Raw genomic sequence first — 21,220 nt, forward strand, 5'->3', positions numbered from 1 at the left:
TCCTCTGACCAGTCCGCGGACTTCGCCACACTGTCCCAGGAAGGCGTGGCGGTAGCAAATGCGGCCTTGCAATCTGCGAGTGATGCAGCGGATACTGCCAGCAGGGCAATGGCGGCTTCAGCCATCGTCATGTGCTGCTGCTTCTGGCTCCAAGCTTCAGGCTTGTTGCAGGAGGTCCAACAGGCCATTCAGGACCTCCCCTTTGATGGCACTGTCCTCTTCTCAGAGAGGACGGATGAGAAGCTGCATGCCCTGAAGGACTGGCGAGCCACCCTAAAGTCCCTCGGGCTATACACCCCGCAGGCCTCGAGGCGCCAGTCTTGGCCTCAGGCCCAGAGGCAGCCACAGCCGCCACCTAGGCTGCCCCCTAGACCCACCCAACCTAGGAGGGGTCAGGACCGTTATAGAGGCCCCAACCGCCGCGACTGCCAGGGGTTCCTCGGCGGGCCTTCAGCAAGGCCCAAGTAAGGGCAATAATAAACGATTTTGACGGTGTGCACGAGGGTGGCACTCCTCTTTTCCCCCCCTGGATCTATCCCGGCCCTTTGCTCATAGGCTAGGGCCGTACTATGCAGAATGGGAAACTATCACCATGGACCGCTGGGACCTCGAGGTAGTCCTCAGGGGCTATGCTCTCCAGCTTACGGCCTGTCCCCCGAGCTCTTCCCCTATCCAGACCCTCTTCAGGGACCCCACTCACGAGCAGCTCCTCATACAAGAGGTCAACTCTTTGCTCTTGCTCGGAGCAGTAGAAGAAGTTCTTCCACAGGAACGGGGGATGGGATTCTACTCATGGTACTTCTTAATCCCCAAGGCTAAGGGGGGGCTAAGGCCTATTTTTAGACCTCTGCCGTCTGAACAGGTTTATCAGATGCACCAGGTTCCTCATGGTTTCCCTAACGTCCATCATTCCCACCCTAGATCCAGGGGACTGGTATGCTGCTCTCGACCTCAAGGATGCATATTTCCACATTACTATCCTCCCCGGCCACAGAAAGTTCCTCAGATTTGTGGTAGCGGGATGCCATTACCAATTTGCAGCCCTGCCCTTTGGCCTCTCGTCCGCCCCCAGGGTCTTCACGAAATGTATGGCAGTAGTAGCGGCCCATCTGCACCCTGGGGGGGTTCAGATATTTCCATACTTGGACGATTGGCTGATCCGGGGCAGGTCCAGGGCCCACGTGGAGAACAGCCTGACTCTCACCTGCGCCACATGCACCAAACTGGGGCTGCTCATCAACGAGCAGGAGTCCACGCTCACCCCGGTGCAGCGCATAGAGTTTATAGGGGCCATCCTAGATGCCACCCAGGCCAGGGCCTTCCTCCCACGGCCTCGGTTCGAGACCATGGCCACCATAATCAACGAGTTGCACAGGTCCCCCACGATGACAGCCAGGCATTGCCTTCAGCCGCTGGGACATATGGCGGCGTGTACATATGTGGTGAGGCTGGCTCGCCTGAAGCTCAGACCTCTACAAGGGTGGCTGGCCTCGGTATATATACCTGCCAGACACTTGCTGAACAGGGTGGTCACGGTCCCCACCCAGGTACTATCCTCCCTGGACTGGTGGCGGGACCCAAGAGAGGTTCTGAAAGGGGTTCCCTTCAGAGACCTGGCTCCTTCGGTGACGCTGATAACGGGATGCCTCGAACGTGGGGTGGGGGGCCCATATCAGCAAGGACCTGAGCACTCGGGGGCTTTGGTTGCCGGAAAAGAGAGCTCTCCATATCAATGTCAGAGAGCTCAGAGCGATCCGTCTTGCCTGCTAGGTCTTCCTCAGTGTCCTGAGGGGCAGGATGGTTCAGGTCCTCACGGACAACACGACGGTCATGTTCTATGTGAACAGGCAAGGGGCGGGCACGCTCCTTGGCTCTGTGCCAGGAGGCCATTCGGCTATGGGATTTAGCGGTGAGGCACGATTTTCATTTAACCGCCTCTCACCTCCCGGGGGTCAGGAACGATGAGGCAGACCGCTTCAGCAGGTCGTTCTTACCCCGCCGCGACTGGTCACTGCACCCCGAGGTGGTGACTTTCATTTTCCAGAAGTGGGGGGTTCCCCAACTGGACCTGTTCGCATCGTCCTGGAACAGGAAGTGCTCGAGGTTCTGCTCGCTCCGGGGTTGCGAACGGGGCTCCCTCTCCGACGCGTTCCTGCTACACTGGTAGGGGACCCTTACGTATGTGTTTCCTCCCATTCCTCTGCTGCCCAAAGTCCTCTTGAAGATCAAGAGGGACAGAGCAGACATCATACTGATTGCACCAGCTTGGCCGAGGCAGCACTGGTACAGCATGCTGCTCGACCCGTCCATCGATACGCCAATCCCACTCCCGAGGCTCTACGACCTGCTCTCCCAGGACCAGGGCCGCTTGTTGCATCCCTACACCTGACGGCATGGAGACTCTCTGGCTGACAGAAGGAGAGAGGGCTTGCTCCATACAGGTCCAGCAGGTTCTGCTCGGTAGCAGGAAACCTTCCACTCAGGTGGTATACCGGGCCAAGTGGAAGTGTTTTACCTGTTGGGCGGAGTCCCGGGGTATTCCACCGACTTGTTCACCCATACAGGCGATTTTGGAGTACCTGCTCCAGCTGAAGCTCCAGGGCCTGGCACTGGCCTCCCTTGGGATACACCTGGCAGCCATCTCGGCCTTCCACCAGCCGATGGAAGGCAGATCCCTGTTCTCCCACCCTATGTCAGTTAGATTCCTCAAGGGGGTAGAGAGGCTATACCCTCAGGTCCGTGACCCGGTGCCTCCCTGGGACTTGAACCTGGTCCTCACCATGTTGACAGGACCCCCCTTCGAGCCCATGGCTACATGCCCGTTGCTTGTCCTCTCTTAGAAGGTAGCCTTCCTGGTGGCCATTACATCGGCTAGGAGGGTCTTTGAGATTAGGGCTTTGACCTCGGAGCCCCCCTATACTATCTTCTACAAAGGCAAAGTGCAGCTGAGACCCCACCCGGCCTTTCTGCCTAAGGTGGTGTCCCAGTTTCATTATAACCAAGATATCTTCCTTCCCGTGTTCTTTCCGAAACCACACGGGATGGAGGAGGAGCGGAGATGGCACTTGCTGGATGTCAGACGAGCCCTGGCCTATTACATCGATTTGACCAAGCTGTTCTGGAAGTCAACAAAGCTGTTCGTGGCAGTGGCGGACCGGATGAAAGGCTCACCTGTCTCCACCCAGTGCATCTCCACATGGATCACCGCCTGTATTAAAACCTGCTACGAGCGGGCGAAGGTGCCACTTCCAGGAGCTGTGACAGCGCACTCAACCAGGGCCCAAACTTCATCCGCGGCCTTCCTGGACCAAGTGCCCCTTCAGGACATCTGCAGAGCAGCGACCTGGTTGTCAGTCCATACCTTCATGTCCCACTACACCATCGTGCAGCAGGCGAGAGGACGCGGGCGTCGGCAGAACCGTGCTCTTGAGAGCAACTCACCGTTGACTCCTACCTGCCTCCAAGGTATGGCTGTTTAATCACTTATAATGGAATGGATATGAGCAATCACTCAAAGAGAGAAAACAAGGTTACTTACCAGTAACTGTTGTTCTTCGAGATGTGTTGCTCATATCCATTCCACACCCACCCGCCGTCCCCACTATCGGAGTCGGCAGAAAGAAGGGACTGAGGGGCCGCAGGGTCGGCGGCGCCCATGTACCGCGGCATGAGCACGGCAGTCTAGGGGGCACCTGAGCCGACCCTACGGGGAGTGCTAAGGGAAAAAAGTTCTGGGAATCTGTGCACGGGGCGCACACATACCTATATTGGAATGGATATGAGCAACACATCTCGAAGAACAACAGTTACTGGTAAGTAACCATGCTTTTTGGTGCACCAATTTAGGCATTATTGTCTCTAATCTGGATGTCAGTATTTTAATGTCTGTATTTATTACACTACCTACACTAGCACTTAGGTCAGCAAAACTTTAGTCGCTCAGGGGTGTGAAAAACACGCCCCTGAGCGATACAAGTTACACTGGCAGAAGCTTCTCCCCCTGACGTAGCTGCTGCCGCTCATTGAGCTGGTTTTATTTTTTTGAGGGGAGAGCTCTCTCCTGTCGGCATAATGCAGTTAAATGAGCGTTGTTACAAGAGCACAGCTCTATCGGTACAGTTATGCCTCTCTAAACTTGTAAGTATAGACATGGCCTAAGATGCTGGTTCCAGAAAGTTATTTGGTTTAGGTATCAAAACTACAGCTTCTTGATATGTTTGGTAAACTTTCTGTTGTTTCAGAAGACTGAAGTGCACTTTATTATCAAGTTTGTTACCTGTGTTTTAAACGTTTTATAGAATTCTGAATCAGCTACACCTCTGGACTCTTCCCTGATTTTAATGATGAAATTGTGATCTCTGTTTCTTCTCTGTTATTGGACCAGCTAGTATTTCTCTTTCTTTATATGTCAGTCTGAACATTTTAATAATCCGCAGTATATTAGCTCCCAGATCTTACAAGTTTATGTATCTGTTAGTGCATATTTCCCAGAAATATTCTTGCTAATATCATGTGAAGTCCTTAACCTTATCCCTCCCTTCCCATGCCAGGCAATTGAAAGGTAGCTTTTTAAAATACTTTAGGGCTTCAGTGCCCACATAGCCTAGCTAGGAATTTGTGTGATGATGGTGTCTTTCCATTCTTACTCTCACTCCTTATTACAACTAATCCATAAGAAGTTTTCTTTACATCTTCACAGATCCTAAAGTTGTGCTTTTCTGTCTTTTAATCTACTGTGTTAGGGAAAACAAGTGAAGATAATGTGAATGAGTCCCATTGTACTGAACTATGTATAGCATTTTCTCTTTCTTCTACCTTTAACTGGACCATGTTTTGTGATACTTTGTATGGAGGATACATTGCAGGGAAAAATTGTAATGGAACACTTTATTCGCAGTTGAACAATATTGTTTAAACAGAGTTGTTCTTGCAACTTACTGTGAAATGTTTTTGATCACTACAGTGTGTCACTAGTATTATATAGATTTCTTTAGATAGACGTTATTTATGCCTCTATCCTGTTAATTTTCTGTTTTATTTTCAGGTCAGGCTGCAAACCTGCACTCTGAAGCAAGCAACATCAGACATCAGTGTGTTTTATTTCTGCATTATGTGAAGGTGTTCATCTTCAGGTGAGATGTCATACACAATTTGAGTGACTAGCTAACTTATTGTGTGCATTTAATTTTGCATAACTTTCTGTTATACACCCTGTAATTATATATTGATGTGCTGTTCATTCAGATACCTAGAATCACACAAAACAGAGGATGATGGGCTACTCCATCCATATGAAGAATTGGAAGTCCAGCTCCCTTCTGTGCTGGTTGAGGAGCTTCATGCCTTGACCTTACATATTGGACACCTGTATGAACTCCCAAGTAGTATCCTGGGAGCATTTACCATTCAACACCAGGCAAAGGTTTGGGTTAACTTTTTAATACATCATATAACAATCCAGATTTGACTTTTACAAATTATGATTAATAAAAATTAGTTTTACTTCAGAAATGAGCATGAATATCAAGCATTTACTAGTTAAGTGCCAATCTATATTGCTCAAACACAGTTAATTATTATTTTACTTTGGGTATATTAGACCTTGCATTTTCTTTGTACAGTATTTCCCTTTTGGAATCCTTATTGGCACCATGCAAATAAAATGTAATAATAATTAGAGGCGAATACATAGGCTTGATCAATCTGTTTGTCTTGGTGCTGTTGTTTGTTTTTCAAAAATTCATTGTGTTTATCCATGATGACATTGAGAACTCCTGAGTCCCCAACTAGAAGAGGCACTTTTATAAAGACAGATTCTGAAACTTGTTTAAAACAGGAAAGGAGCATTTTTATGAAGGAGAAAACTGCAATAACTCTATTTCCCTTTTTAAAACATTTAACAGACTAGAGCACTATACAGCTGTAAGATTTTTACATTTGTGGTAGGCAATATTTTTCTTTTCTTTTATTTAAAAGGGATTCCATGCTTACAGCACTATGCAAATCATTATGATAAAGAAAAATACCTATGGTAAGGGGTGACATTTAGATTCTTGCTATTCAGTCTGTTTGGGACAAGGGTTGCTGAAGAGCTGATGTTCTCTGGGGTCTCAGAGGTTAAAATGGTTAGCACTCTTGCCTCTGAATGAAAAGGTTGATCATAGTTATGTTCATTTACCAGTTCTCTGCTGTTTAATAATGTGTGTGCTAGAAGAGGATATGGGGGGAGTTGGTGGCGCTTCACCTGTTCACCTGGAACTAAGATGTTCTGTTTAGTTGGATTATAGTTTAGATGAAAGATTTTGTGAACCTGCCCTAAACAGACGAGTAACTGTGTCAGGAAGGGCATTTTCTCTTTTACTTTGGAATATAATATTTAATGTGATACTTAACATCAGTTGGGCTGCACATGGACATAGGTGACTGCTTGTCCTCATGGATAGGATCCAGGCCTTGCTTAGGAAATATTAAATCAGGAAAAAAAATCATTGTCTTTTATCATAGTTGTTTCCTCCATCGTGGCATTTACTGCATCTCCACTTGGATATCCATTGGCTAGTGCTGGAAATTCTTCATGTCCTAGGCGAGAAGATGTTGCGTAAGTCCATCTGTTTATGGTGCATGTTTGTGCTCTACGTTTTTTAGTGATTTGGTTTTTCTTTTCCACCCTACCCCCAAGGTTTCTGATCTGAAGTTGTCTAAATTATTTTACTTTCTTTGGGGGTTAGTTTCTACATTTACTTGATTTTTTTCTTAATTGCTATTAGAGACATTGGCTAAAATCAAGAGCGGTGGAGGCAGGTTAATTCCACATTTTCCCCCATGCTTCAGCCAGTACATCTCAATTGGGATGTACAATACTGGATTTTACTATCCAGTCTTGAGCCTGTCCTAAGGAAGCCTGATGATTAAATCAAATTGTATTCTGGATTTGTGCTACTGGGATTAGACTGAGACACAAAATTATTTTCTCTTGAAACTTCAAATGACTCAAGTTTAATTAAAAAAATACACTTTTGAATATCACTGATAATAAGAATGTCTTTGCAAAAATCAAAAGGTGATGCACACAATAATTTGATGTGAACTGGATGGAAAGGATATCCAGGCATGGCTGGTACAGATTTGAAGGGAATGGTCAAGACCATAAAGAAAACTCAGTCATGTTATGTTGAGGCCATGATTTTAAAAGAGGAAACATTCTCTCACCAATTCCAAGCAACATGTCTGTACTTCATTGATCAGAATTCTTGAGGAGATTTTGTGATTGATTTAAAAAAAAAATCCTCATTTTTATCCATAAACCATTGAGGAGATATTGGGAGAAAGGAATGTGTGAAAATATAGTGAGAAAAGGGCAAACCGATATGTGTAGGGTTTTTTTTAGTGGCTTTAAAGGGCAAGGAGCAGAGTGAAACTATTAAGCTGTTTATGATAGCAACTAAACTAAAAACTAAAAGGTCATGGAATGCAGCCAAGGAGACCATCTTCAAGCAATTCAGCTTGCTAGAGAAAAATGGTTGAAATACAAAAGAGGGCAATCTGAGTTAAATAATGAGGATTATTTATGTATTGTTCATTTGTATGTCAGCAAAGTCAAGAAAAAATTATTCTAGAGTATTATTTCTTTTTCCCTTTCTATAACTGTTGTGTCATATTGCACTAAAATCTACATTAGTATAGAGCTTCTAAATAACAGTCCAAGACTGGTACATATCTGAATTACAACAGTTGCAATAATCTAGATATTGAGGTATATGAGTGCCAGCTCCTGTTTTAGTAATTCATCCATCTTTTTGGGGGTGGAATGAAGGAGGCCAACAAGACTTTCCATTACGTTTCTGTTCATAATACAACATTATGGAAAGGCAGATAAATACTTGTCCAAGAATTACAGCAGGAACATTTAACTGCCATGTACAAGTTGGAGTAATAATAATACTTGACATTCATATAGCACGTTACATAACTGATCTTCGTAACTAATACATAACATAATACATAACTTAACTTCACAACACCTCTGTCAGAAATATATAATGAAACATATAGGGGCAGATTCTGCCACCTTTACTCATGTTGAGTAAAATCTTACTCCATGGAATCCCATTCACCAGTTTCAGTTGAAATTGAACTTGACCTCAGTGGGACCACTCTTGAAATAAGGTGTTGATCAACATGAGAAAACATGGCAGTATTTGTCCTGTAGTTAACATATTACGTAATTGTACAAAATGTATTGGACTAGGATGTATCATCATAGAAAACTTTTCCGCAAAAATTATAATGAAGTGTTTGTGCACTTGAATTCAATAAGCTTAACTTTGATATGAACTGCCCTCCAGCAATGAATTTCTAAATATGTGTATCATTTGCTTTTGTTTTTTTAATGAGTGTACAAAAAACATTTAGCCACTTGGTTGCTCAGTTACTTCAGACCCGCTGCACCTGCTGTTTAAATTAATAACAAAATAAGAGCAGTGCTCATGCTAGGCCACTTATCCACAGTGCTGCGAATCCTCCAAAATATTCCTGTCTTTGATTTTGTTCAGCAGTTTAGTTATGGATTCAGTATCCTAAAAAATCTTGTGTATTCAGGACCCACAAAGTTTTGTTTAAGCAGAGAGAATGCATATAATCAGAGATAAGAGTAGGGGAGGTAATAAAAAGCAGTATGATTTACAGGGGAAGTTAAGCATCCATCAAGGTTTTGCCATGATTTTTAAAATTTTTTACAAGTAAGTAGATTTGTTGTTGGGAGAAATTTGAATTTTTGGTTCCTTGAAATTGAGATCGCTATGAAAACGTTTTTCCTTGAGGAAGCAATTTGAAGAGCCTTTTTGTACTTGAGAGCTGTTAATTGTTGAAAAGTAAACCCTCTCCACACTGGTGGATTTGTGGTTTAGCATTAAAATCCAATCAACCTGACTGTCGTATATACATAAATTTTACTTGGCTTGTGTCCTCTATACCTTGTATCACTAGGCTGGTGTCTTTTTTTTTTTTCTTCTGATACAACGCAGGTGAAACCCTGACCCTATTAGAGTGAGTGCAAGTTTTGCCATTAGCTTCAAACTTCAAGAATAAAATATGGGCCAATTTTTGCAAGTTTTCTGTTCCACTGATGTCAGTGGGAGTTCTACAGGTGGTGAACTTGTAAGATAAAACCTTATGAGCTGTCCATGGTTACAGTACCCAATACTCTTTCTTTAGTTATCTGGGTGACTATCTCCGTATGCTCTATGTGGCATAGAATCATGTCAACCTTTTACAAAAACACATTTTAAGGACCTCTCTTCCAATGATAAAATTGTTTGTGGTCAGTTCATGTGACTATAAAACATGTAACGATTTTAGGAGAACACACATAAGAACATAGCATAAGAACGGCCATAATGTGTCAGACCAGTGGTCCATTTTCCAACAGTGGCCAATGCCCGATGCTTCAGAGGGAATTAACAGAACAGGCAATCAGTGAGTGATTCAACCCCTATCATCCACTCCCAGCTTTTGGCAAACAGAGGCTAGATCATGATGTTGCATCTCAGCCCATCCTGGCTAATAGCTATTGATGGACTGTTCTTCTTTGAACTCTGTTACAGTTTTGGACTTCACAACATCTGATGGCAACAAGTTCCACTGGTACTTCTTTTTGTGTGTTTTAAACTTGCTGCCTATTAATTTAATTGGGTGTTCCCTTAGTTCTTGTGCTATGTGAAGAAGTAAATAACATTTCCTTATTTGTTTTCTCCACACCAGTCAAGAGCTCGATTTTTATCCCTTCTTAGTCATCTTTTTTGACAAGCTGAAAAGTCCCAGTCTTTTTAATCTCTGCTCATACAGAAGCAGTTCCATACCCCTAATAATTTTTGTTGCCCTTTTCTGTACCTTTTCTAATTCTAATATATCTTTTTTTGAGATGAGGCACACAGTATTCAAGGTGTGGGCATAACATGGATTTATATAGTGATATTTTATGTCTTATGGTCTGTCCTTTTCCTAATGGTTCCTAACAGTTTGACTGGCACTGCACATTGAGCGACGTTTTCAGAGAACTATCCATGATGACTTCAAAATCTCTTTCTTGAGTGGTAACAGCTAATTTAGACCCCATAATTTTGTATATATAGCTGGGATTATATTTTCCAATATGCTTTACTTTGCACTGATCAACATTGAATTTTATCTGCCATTTTGTTGCCCAGTTACCGAGTTTTGTGAGATCCATTTGTAACTCTTCACAGTCTGCTTTGGACTTACTTCTCTTGTGTAGTTTAGTATCATCTGCAAATTTTGCCATCTCATTGTTTACCCCATTTCCCAGATCATTTATGAATATGTTCAACCGCACTGGTCCCAATACAGACCTCTGGAGGGCATCACTATTTACCCATCTCCATTGTGAAAATTGACCATTTATGCCTACCCTTTGTTTTCTGTCTTTTAACCAGTTACTGATCCTGAGAGGGCTTTCCCTCTTATTCCCTGACTGCTTACTTCGCTTAAGAGCCTTTTGTGAGGTACCTTGTCAAAGGCTTTCTGAAAGTTTTAAGTACACTGTATTCACTGGATCTCCCGTGTCCACATTTTTGTTGATTCTCTTCAAAGAATTCTAATAGATTGGTGAAGCATAAGTTCCCTTTACAAAAAACATGTTGATTCTTTCTCAACAGATCATGTTCATCTGTGTCTCTGATAATTTTGTTCTTTATTATAGTTTCAACCACAGTTTGTCTGATACTGAAGTTAGGCTTACTGGCCTGTAATTGCCAGGATAGTCTTTGGAGACTTTAAGAAATTGGCATCACATTAGCTATCCTCTGGTACAGAAGCTGATTTAATCAGTAGGTTACATATCACAGTTAGTTGTTCTACAATTTGAGTACTCAAATATTTGAGTACCTTCAGAATTCTTGGGTAAATACCATCTGGTCCTGGTGACTTATTACTGTTTAACATATCAGTTTGTTCCAAAACCTCCTCCAATGACACCTCAGTCTGGGACAGTTCCTCATATTTGTTACACAGAGGCAGCTCTTACTGAGAGGAATTTGCAAATGACTAAACCTTTATTGCAGTGTAGTAAGTGCAAGGATTGTACCAGTAAACTAGCTATATAATACCAACCACTAGTCAGCCAAAATAATATGAAACTTCTATGAAATAGAGAGGACATCAGGGATGAACTTGGAATGGGAAAACTTTCCTCAAATGAGTTTTCTCCTTGTAAACAAAAATGATATTCCTCTTAGAATTGCTTGTTGACCCAAATACAATGAATAAAAAATATCTTTTTTGTGTCCATAGAACCACGTTCCACTATTAAGGAGATTTGATCTTTTGTTGTATTTTAGGACAAATTGTGTATGCTCACCAGTTCATGAACCTAACAGGAGAAAATTTAACGAATATCAGTTTATTTGAAGTACACTGTGGAAACCTCTTCTGCGATCTGATAAGCTTGTCAATCAACAAATATACAAAGGTATTATTATTTTCTTTCTTTGTATACAGAAAGCATCTGAAAGCCCCAATCATAATCAGGGCCACTTTGTGCTAGGTGCTGTACTGATGCATAGGAAAACATAGTCTTTTGTTGCTGCTGTTTTAAAATTTTGCCTTTGGTTTAATATACCACATTTTTAAAGAGTGTTGTTTGTTCGAAACTCATACTGTGTTGTATTTATTCATGACCATCTGGTAGTTGAATGAAAGAATAATTTTGAAATCCCCTATATACAGAACTGAAGTGTGTGCCACATTTAAAAAGTTCGGTGTGCTGGGTGTCATGCCAATTGTGAGCTATAGATGCAGAAAATACCTTTCCAAATTCTCTCAAAAGGAACAAAAAGAGAGTGACCTCAGTCTTGGCTGAAAATTAACTGAGCAATTACTTATCATCTCATATCACAGTTTATATTTACACCACTCCCATTTTCAACAACCTCATCTTAGTGTTACAGTTCCTTTGCATTTGTCAAGGGAAACTTTCGGTATGTCTACACTGCAGCTGGGAGCATGTTTCCCAGCTCAGGTAGACAGATAAGCGCTAGCTGCGTTCAAGCTAGCATGCTAAAAATAGCAACAGCTCAGGCTGAGTACAAACTGACGTGGACCTCTTGGGTGCATACTTGGGCAGCTAGCCTGCTCTGCTGCCCATGCTACCCTTGGTTACACTGCTATTTTTACCACACTACGTTGAGCAGAGCTAGTGCTTTTCTGTCTACCTGAGCAGCATGCTATCAGCTGCAGTGTAGATGTACCCTTCATGTTACTTTTTTTTAAATTTTATTTTACATGGTGCGCTGACTTTTCTTCATAGCTCCTATATCCAGCAGTTCTAAACTAGGAAGTTTAATTGCTCTATCTACCAGCCAGTAGCGTAATCTCACATTTTTCTTCTACATGTTGTCACTGTGGATCCCACTCTAGGTGCGCATATATCTCATGCATGCAAATTGGAGTCTTTTGAATACATTGTCCATTTAGGCCACACATGAACTCTGTGCCTCCTTGTGCTCCCATATGAGGGCATAAAGAATAGTACAAATAAGCTGTACAAATATCTGCCTCAATAGAGAGAGAGTGTTCTCTCTTACTCCCAGACTTAACAGCTGGAGTACCCTCCACTAAACAGGCCCCAAAACTCCAGGAGGGTTTTGGGATTCAGTTCCTTTATTGGTAAGACATCAGATAACTTGGCTCAGTCTGTTTGTTAACCAAAGACTAATATCATAATCCATAAAGGTTAATACATTATCAATCTGGTCAACAGGCTTGCAGCAGTAGTATCTTTACTCTGTTCCAAATTATAAGATCAGTTTTGCTCAGTTTTATATTCCTCTGGCTTACTATAGATAGAAAATTCCAGAGACCTTACACACTACCTCTTATCTAGCTTTGTGCATAATATTTTAGATGTTAGTAGCCTGTAGAGTAGCATTGGACCGTAGAGACATTTGTGCTAACTGTACCTAGTGCACAATAACATTCCAGATGTCAGTAGACCGTAGAGACATCTACGCCAACTGTACCTAGCACATAATTCATATTTGGCAAGCCTCAACAGAACATACTTCATGCTTCTAACAGATTCTGCATTTACAAAGAGCAAAGGTTACAACAATTTGACTGCTACTCAATTTCCACAGTAAAGCTGAGCATGAGGACAAGACATTCTGGGAGTATAGTTCATGGTTATACAACTTAACCTAAATACAAATCATTTTAGAAATATATGGTATTGGCTAACAAAGTGATTATAGTCCTTCTGTGGCACACACCTGGCTCTCTACTAGAGGTGGCAGATTTGACAGGAATATGGGGAGTCTCACTGCAACCAACGTCTAGTGCCTACTCTGATCTACAGAAGCCGCCTTGCTCCTTTCCATCAGGGTTGGGCTGCAATTACTGCTGACAAATGGGTGCTAGACATAGTCACCCATGGCTACCCTCATCCATTTGTACTCCTTACCCTCTACCCACACTCTTCCCTATCCCTCTTCAGGGACCCTCCTCACCACAAACAGAAGCAGCCTGGTAGCTCTGTGTAGAGCCATTGGAGAGTTTCTGCAGGAGTACAAGTGAAGAGACTATTCCTGATATTTCATTGTTCTGGGAAGAAAGGATGTCTTCGTCCTGTCCTAAATCTGAGAAGACTGAACAAATGCATACGTTGCCTCAGATGCAGGATGGCAATGCCTATCCCATTATTCTACCTCTGTGGGCTCAAGATTGGTTCATGGTTCTCAACTTACAGGACGTGTACTTCCACATTGCCATTCACCCAGCCCACAGGAAATACCTGAGATTCACAGGGAACCCAACCAATACCAATGCAAGGTTTCACCATTTGGACTCTCCACAACCCTGAGGGTCCTCACAAAATACCTAGCAGTGCGGCCATAAACCTAAAGAAGAAAAATATCAATGTCTGCCCATATCTGGATGACTGGTTGATCGGGGCAGATCCTAACGAGATCACAGCAAGCATGAAATATGCCCTCTCTGTTCCCCTACTTGGGCCTCCTTGTGAGCTACAAAAAATCATCCCTTACCCCATCTCCGATGATAGCTGTCCATAGGAGCCACAATCAATTCCAGGTCAGCGAGGTTGTATCTCTCTAAGGACAGATTCTTATCAGTCAATACTAAACAGGATAAAATCATATCTTACCACAATGGTAAGTATATGCCTTAGACTGTTAGGCCCCATGTCAGCATGCACGTGTGTGATGTTGCTTGTTAAATTTCCCCTGTGACCTTTACAACTGTGGCTCAGGCCAGTCTATTCCCTGATGAGCCACTAGATAAACAAGAGGGTCATTCCACCTCATGTCATCTCAGAGTCGAACTGGGGGCTAAAATATGTGAATATCTCTGCCCCATCAATGATGTTAATCATAGATGCGATAGGCCCACCTGGATCATTTATAGATGAAAGGGACCTGGTTCCAGGAAGACATGAGATTCCACATAAATGTCCTGGAGCTCAGAGCCATCAGACCAGCTTCCATGACATTCCTACTGGTCCTATGAAATTCCACAGTGCAGAAACTGAAACACCACATCTCCAGTGTAGTACATAAACAAACAAGGAGAAACCTGTTCATCACCCCTTTGCCAAGAAGCTATCGAGGTCTGGACATGGTATCTAGCATGGATGGCTGTTGTAACTCTTCATCTTCCAGGAATCAGCAGTGATCTAGCAGACTTTCTAAGCAGACAGCTGTCACCAACCATGCTGTGGAGGTCCATCTTGGAGCGAATATTCAATTGCTAGGGGATTTCTGTAATATACCTGTTTGTCACCAAGGACAATACCAAGTGTCAGAACTTCTGTTCTAGAAAGGCATGAGCCCAAAATTGTTATTGGGCACCTTCCTTTTGACGTGGAATTGAGGCCTTCCCATCAAATCTGATTCCCAGCGTTATATTCAAAACTGGAAGGGACAAAGACACGTTAGTCTTTTACTGGCTAAGACAGTTTTGGCTGACAGACCTATAGCTGTCCATCCAGCCGCCTATCCATCACCCAGACTGCCTGGCCCTGTTATCACAGAACCATAGCCAGATAATGTATGCAGATCAAAAGTCACTGCACTTACTGATTACTAGTAAAAGGGCCTGCTCCTTGGAGGTTCAGGAGATCCTGAGGAGGAGAAGGAGGAAGACATCTGTGAAAGTGACTTATTTGTTGAAATGGAAAGGATTCTTGATATGGGTGAACCAAAACACCCATGACCCAGTGCAGGCTCTGATACCCCAAATCTTTGACTACTTATTGCATATAAAACATTCTGGCCTGTCATTCAGCTTCATCACTTTGCACCAATCTGAGCTTGTCATCATCCTATACAGATGTACTCAGTCTTCTCTCATTTGATGGTGTCAAGGTTCCTCAAGGACTTGCTGTATGCTTATCCACCCATCAGGGACCTGACTTTTGTGTGGGACCTTAACTTTATCCTCTTGAATCTCCTGGGGCCTCCTTTCCTTTGAAGTTTCACACTGCTATTTGTACATCTTGCCCATCTTTGCACCATCTTGTTTGTTTTTCTGGTTGCCATCACCTTGGCTGGGAGGGTTAGTGAACTTCAAGCACTCATGGCTGAGCCTTCTTACATAACATTTCATAAAGACAAGATGGTGTTGAGTTCATCCCAAACATGACTGTTTAGGTAAAACTCAGAGACCAATTAACTTACCTGTCCTTTCCGCAAAATCCTACTCTGCACCAGGAGTGAAGAAACTTAACACCCTGGATATTTTCAGAGCCATATTGTATTACATTGATAGAACCAACTGTTCAGACCTTGGTTGCTTGTAGCCACAATGAGACATCCTAGAGCATATCCAGATGGATTAAATAATGTAACTCGTTACCAGTTGGCTGGTATACCTCTCTCCTCAAATATCAGGGTTCACTCCACCAGAGTTCAGGTAACCTCCTCCACCTACTTCTGGAATGTCCAATATCAGACATCTGTAAGGTGACAATGTGGAGCAACCTACTGACTTTTGTCAAACATTATGCCTTAGATTTAGCAGCCAGGTCAGATGCCACGTTTGGGAGAGCAGTTCTACAATCACTGATGGACAGATGCAGCTGAAACTCCTCATTCCACCTAACCAGAGGGGACACTGCTTGCCAGGCACTCTCAGAGGGCTCCACAATGGCACATACTTGAAGAAGAAAGAATGGCTCTTTACTCTCCATAAATGTGATTCTTTGAGATACTTTAGTTTGTTTGGATCCCACAACCTGCCCTCCATCTCCACTTTCAGAGTCCTCAACAAACGCAAGCTTCAAATTGCGAGGGTACTGAGGACATGGCTGCTCTGCCCTTTATGTTTCCAAGGAGGGACATGAAGCAGCACAGGGTGTAAGCACCACCCCAAAAGACCCTGTTATTCAAAAGACTCCAATCTGATGTATGTGAGGTGCATGTCAAAGAATCAACATGTCAAAGAATCACAGTTACAGTAGGGTAACTAACTGCTTTTTATAAAGAGCGCAAACCAATGTGGAGTATGATAGAAAGCACCACAACATCTGATCCTAATCTGGAATGATGTGCCAGAGTTGTGTCTATGTGAAATAAGTGAGAGTGGTACTTTGTAACTGTGTGTGGCTGCAATTCCACCTTGTGATAACACAGGTAATGGACAGTCAATTAAAGATGGATGGACTAACAAGAAAAGTCTGTGGGCATATAAAATATTATATGGGTTCCGAACTCTAGTTAAGGCTTTCCTAGATGCTGTACTATATTCTTCTAATTCACCCACTCTGGCTTTTACAGCTTTCCATTCAGAGGAAGACTGGTGATCATGATTATATTGTTTGAATTAGCCTTAAATATACCCCGTCAAGGTCCCAAACTCAGCAGTGTTATAAAGAGTAGTGTGAATGCAGCTTCCCTACTAAAGGGACAGTAGGGCATGGATGTAGCAGGAAAAGGAACCAACCAGAGAACACAGAATGTGTAAGTTAGTGTGCGTGTGAGGAGGGCCTGCTTTATTCTCCTATTATTTGCTTTTCCTTTTACATCCTCCCACCCCTTTCTGTCCCTGCTGTAAGCAAAACTGACTTATGCTAATTTACCAAAGCCTATGTCACTATTTTTGATACCTGTGAATTTAGTCAGTTAACGTACAGAGCCCTAACACAAAGTAAGCGAAGTTGTACTTTCATGCTAGGATTAGTCTAAGCATTCATTAGCTTGTGTTTGAAAACTTGTGGCATGGGGAAATTTTTGGTTATTTTGCTTTTAATTTTTTTACACTGTTTTGTTTAATTATTTTGTTTCTCTATTCAGAGACTGTGAAACTGAATGGTAACTCACCACAAGACTGCTTTACATTTTAAACAGTCTAAGTGAATTTCTCTAAATAAAAAGCAGTGATTCGATAACCCACATGACTCAAAATGTATGATTTATTTTAGATGTTAATGGAATGGTGCGTTGTAATACACAAGAATCCTCTGTAATTGTGTATAAATTCTAAGTTGTTGCAACAAAGAGAGCAGAAATATTAGTATGTAAAATGTAACTTCAAAAATCCTGCTGCTTTTAGAGTGAATGGACTTCATATTTTCTTCACCAGGTTAGACCATCGGAGGCTCTAACTAGTCACCACTACCCCTGTACCTGCATTAAGGAATTATGGGTTCTGCTTATTCATCTGCTGGACCACAGAAATAAAGGGTCTCATACAGAGGTAAGCACCGGGGGGGGGGGGGGGGGGGGGGGACACGGACGACGGACACATTGCTGCATGCACAGCATGAGGAAAATATAGGCAAGTGTTTATATCCAAAATGTTCAGATACTGATTAATCAATTATCAAATTAAGCTCCAGGTTGTGCCCTGATTGCACTAGTTCACATCCAGGGTGAAGCAGAGTTGCACTTCCCCAGCAGGAACTTTAGGACAGATTATTCTCCCTAACCTATAAGAGAGAGTGTGCCAGCTATGCCACCTTAGGCCCCACTCTTGAAAGTTTGTTTCATCCTGGCTTGATCTTTGTCACTTGTTTTGTTGTGGCCCAGGGCACTGTTAAGGAGCAGTCCCTGTCTTCAGGAAAGCAAGGCAATTGAAGCTGCATTTTTGCATGTGGGGAGGGGAGAGAAGAGAAGTAGTCTTTGCATCATTGGTCCCTATCACACACGAATACACATTATTGGGCAGGTCTGCATGGCAAGACCCAGCTACAGTATATCCCTAAATATTTATTAGGGGACACTTCAGAAAGACTCTTTAGAAGCTGCCAATCTTCATAAAATCCAAAGCACTATTCTTCTTTCAAATCAGTTTGTGCACTGCAGGAGTATGTAGTTAGTCTAATGTGAGCAGACATAAAAAAGTCTCTGGTGAAAATGTTGTTTATTATTTGTACTACAGTAGCATCTACAAGTCCTAGTCAGGATCAGGGTCCCCTTGTGCTAGATGCTGTACAAATGCTTAGCATAACAAAGTCTATACCCTGAAACTTTTTATAATCTGATTAGACAGGATAGACAAAAGGTGGTTGAACAGAGGAGTGTTATTCCCGTTTTTAGAAATGGTACAAATGTGCATGACTTGGATAATGGAATGGAGAGGGTGCTTACAATTTGCAGATAATGCCAAGCTGAGTGGGTTTGCAAGCACTTTGGAGGACAGGATTAGAATTCAAGAGGACGATGACAAATTGGAGAATTGGCCTGAGTTCAAAAAGCTGAAATTCAGTAAAGACAAGTACAAAGTACTTCACTTAGAAAGGAAAAATAAAATGCACAACTACAAAATGGAGACTAACTGGCCAGGCAGTAATACATCTGAAAAGGCTTGGGGGGTTATAGTGGATCACAAACTGAGTCATCAATGTGATGCAGTTGCAAAAAAGGCTAATATTATTGTGGGGTATATTAAAAGGAGCGTCGTATGTAAGACAAGGGTGGTAATTGCCCCACTTACTTGACACTAGTGAGGCCTCAGCTGGAGTACTGTGTCCAGCTGTGGGTGCCACACTTTAGAAAAGATAGGTAGAGTGTCCAGAGGAGAGCAACAAAAATGATAAAAGGTTTAGAAAACGTGGCCTATAAGGAAAGGTAAAAAACAAAACAAAAACCCAGGCATGTTTAGGTTGAGAAAAGACTAAGTCTTCAAATAATAAAGAGGACAGTGATCAATTGTTGTCCATGTCCACTGAAGGTAGGACAAGAAGTAATGGCCTTAATCTGCATCAAAGGATATTTAGGTCAGATATTAGGAAAACTTTCTAACTCTAAGCGTAGTTAAACTCTGGAATAGGCTTCCAAAAGAGGCTGACGAGTCACCCATTGGAGGTTTTAAGAATGGGCTGGACAAACACCTGTCTAAGTTTACTTGCTACTACCTCAGCTAGTCTTGATGACTTCTTGAGGTCCCTGCCAGCCTGAACATTTCTCTGATTAAGTGACTTGCCCAAGGTCACACGGGAAGTCTGTGGTGGAACAAGGAATTGAATGTGAGATTACCACTTTTCAGGCCAATGTGCTAACCACTGCACAATCCTTCCGTTCCATTGTGCTGGGCTGTGGCAGAGCTGGAGACTGTAAAAAGATCTCCCGAGTTCCCCATCCAGAGCCTTAAACACAAATCATAATAAATATTACAGTGTCAGACTAGTTCCTTTTATTAAAATAAATGTATAGGCCTTGTCCTCTCTTACTTCATCTCTCCCTAGATAATATTATTTCGTATAATTATTTATCTGCTATCTGAGCTGCAGGCAAACTGTTATCCATTTTGAGAACTAGGTTGTATTTAAAGTTCCTATTCCATTTTATATAATTTCTGTGTTCTGAGACTGTTTATTAAAAACTATTTTCATATACTGTTTTTCACTGTGATGGTTTAAATAGTTCAGTCTTTCTTTTGTTGACAGTCCACACCAGTGCAAGCTGAATGCTGTTTTCTTCATTGTTTTGAGGATGGTTAAAAAAGCACTGTCTTCTAGACCCCTGCTCCATTTGCTCTAGAGTAGCTTGTAAAAATTCTAGGAGTATGTTCTCCCATGATGATCAATGGTCATCCTTTCACTGCCCTTGTTTTCCATTTGTCTTCTGAAGAATAAAATCCTAAAATGGCTCTAGGTTTTTCCTTGTGCCCCTAAATTTTGTTGTTCAATATTTTTAATGACTCGGCTTTTTTGTTCCTTTTAATACCAAAAGGACAACATTAATAAGTAAACAATATTGTGGAGAATCTCTTTAACATAAACTTATTTATCATTTAGTCTACTGTACAAAGTCATTTAACACAGCCTTGATTGGCTTCCTCTGTTCTCTGCAGTCTTTTTGGAGCTGGGTGAATAAACTTCTAAAGAAGGTCTTTGAAAGACCCAGTACTGCTGAAGGGATGTCTGCTTTTGAGTCAATACAGTGCAAAGACCCATTAAGTTTTAGCTGGTGGATTATCACTCATCTGGCATCACTTTATCAGTTTGACCGTAATGGAAATGTAGAAGAAAAGGTAGGTCTGTGTTTTCTAAAAACTAACATTTTAATTTAATATTTTATTTAAACTTGTAATCTCATGTAGATGTGTGGTGGTGCTAGTAGTGACTGAAAAATGTTTCAGTGTTGTTACAGCAGTTTTTCATGTCTGCATTACAAAGTTCCTTTAAAGGTTAATGATTTTAAGGTGTACTGTTTACAATCTATGCCTTGAGCATATGGATCTAAAATACACAGAGTCAGTCAGTAACACAAATAAGGACACTATAAAAGTCCTGCTAGTTAGTAAGTAGTTCATATACTGACTGCTGTAGCGTATGATTTAAGACTGTTGGCCTTCAGCATAACTGCTTCATTGAGTTCACTGCTTCAATAACTGACCTATTAGAATGATTATCTGCACGGGATGCTAGCTTCATGTAGGTTTACTTTTAAATGAGGTGTAAACCTGAAGCATTGACTGTACTCAGTTGTTAATGCCACTTTTCATGAGAGTTAAGGGTGTTAATGTTTGTGCTGTCGCTAAATTCCAGTCTGGCTAATTACCTTCTACCTATGTAATTTCCCTTGCAGTTTCAATTGCCTTAATATTTTTTTTAATTTCCTATTCTAAACTGAGGTTTCATTTTTTGGTTTTTTTGGTTTTTTTTTTTTTTGGGTGGATGGGAAATTTCAACCAAGTTAAACTGTTTCTGAGAACGAGGCTAGGGAAAAATACGTTGTTTTGCAATATT

The 21,220-nt window shown here is 42.2% G+C and overlaps 1 protein-coding gene across 3 annotated transcripts in view; it reads left to right on the forward strand.

Moving 5' to 3' along the window:
* The window catches only part of MMS22L (MMS22 like, DNA repair protein), a 129,554-nt gene that overhangs the window by 12,840 nt on the left and 95,494 nt on the right, over nucleotides 1-21,220 (forward strand). For all 3 annotated transcript variants that reach the window (XM_067530047.1, XM_067530048.1, XM_067530049.1), the window contains exons 5-10: nucleotides 5,045-5,132; nucleotides 5,245-5,422; nucleotides 6,505-6,598; nucleotides 11,355-11,485; nucleotides 17,611-17,724; nucleotides 20,323-20,502. In XM_067530047.1, coding sequence (XP_067386148.1) covers nucleotides 5,045-5,132; nucleotides 5,245-5,422; nucleotides 6,505-6,598; nucleotides 11,355-11,485; nucleotides 17,611-17,724; nucleotides 20,323-20,502 — 785 coding nt within the window. The remainder of the gene's footprint in view (nucleotides 1-5,044; nucleotides 5,133-5,244; nucleotides 5,423-6,504; nucleotides 6,599-11,354; nucleotides 11,486-17,610; nucleotides 17,725-20,322; nucleotides 20,503-21,220) is intronic.

This window comes from Emydura macquarii, unplaced genomic scaffold (assembly GCF_026122565.2).
Source record: "Emydura macquarii macquarii isolate MOO-44397 ecotype Brisbane River unplaced genomic scaffold, CSIRO-AGI_Emac_v2 contig_3019, whole genome shotgun sequence".
Lineage (NCBI taxonomy): Eukaryota > Metazoa > Chordata > Testudines > Chelidae > Emydura > Emydura macquarii.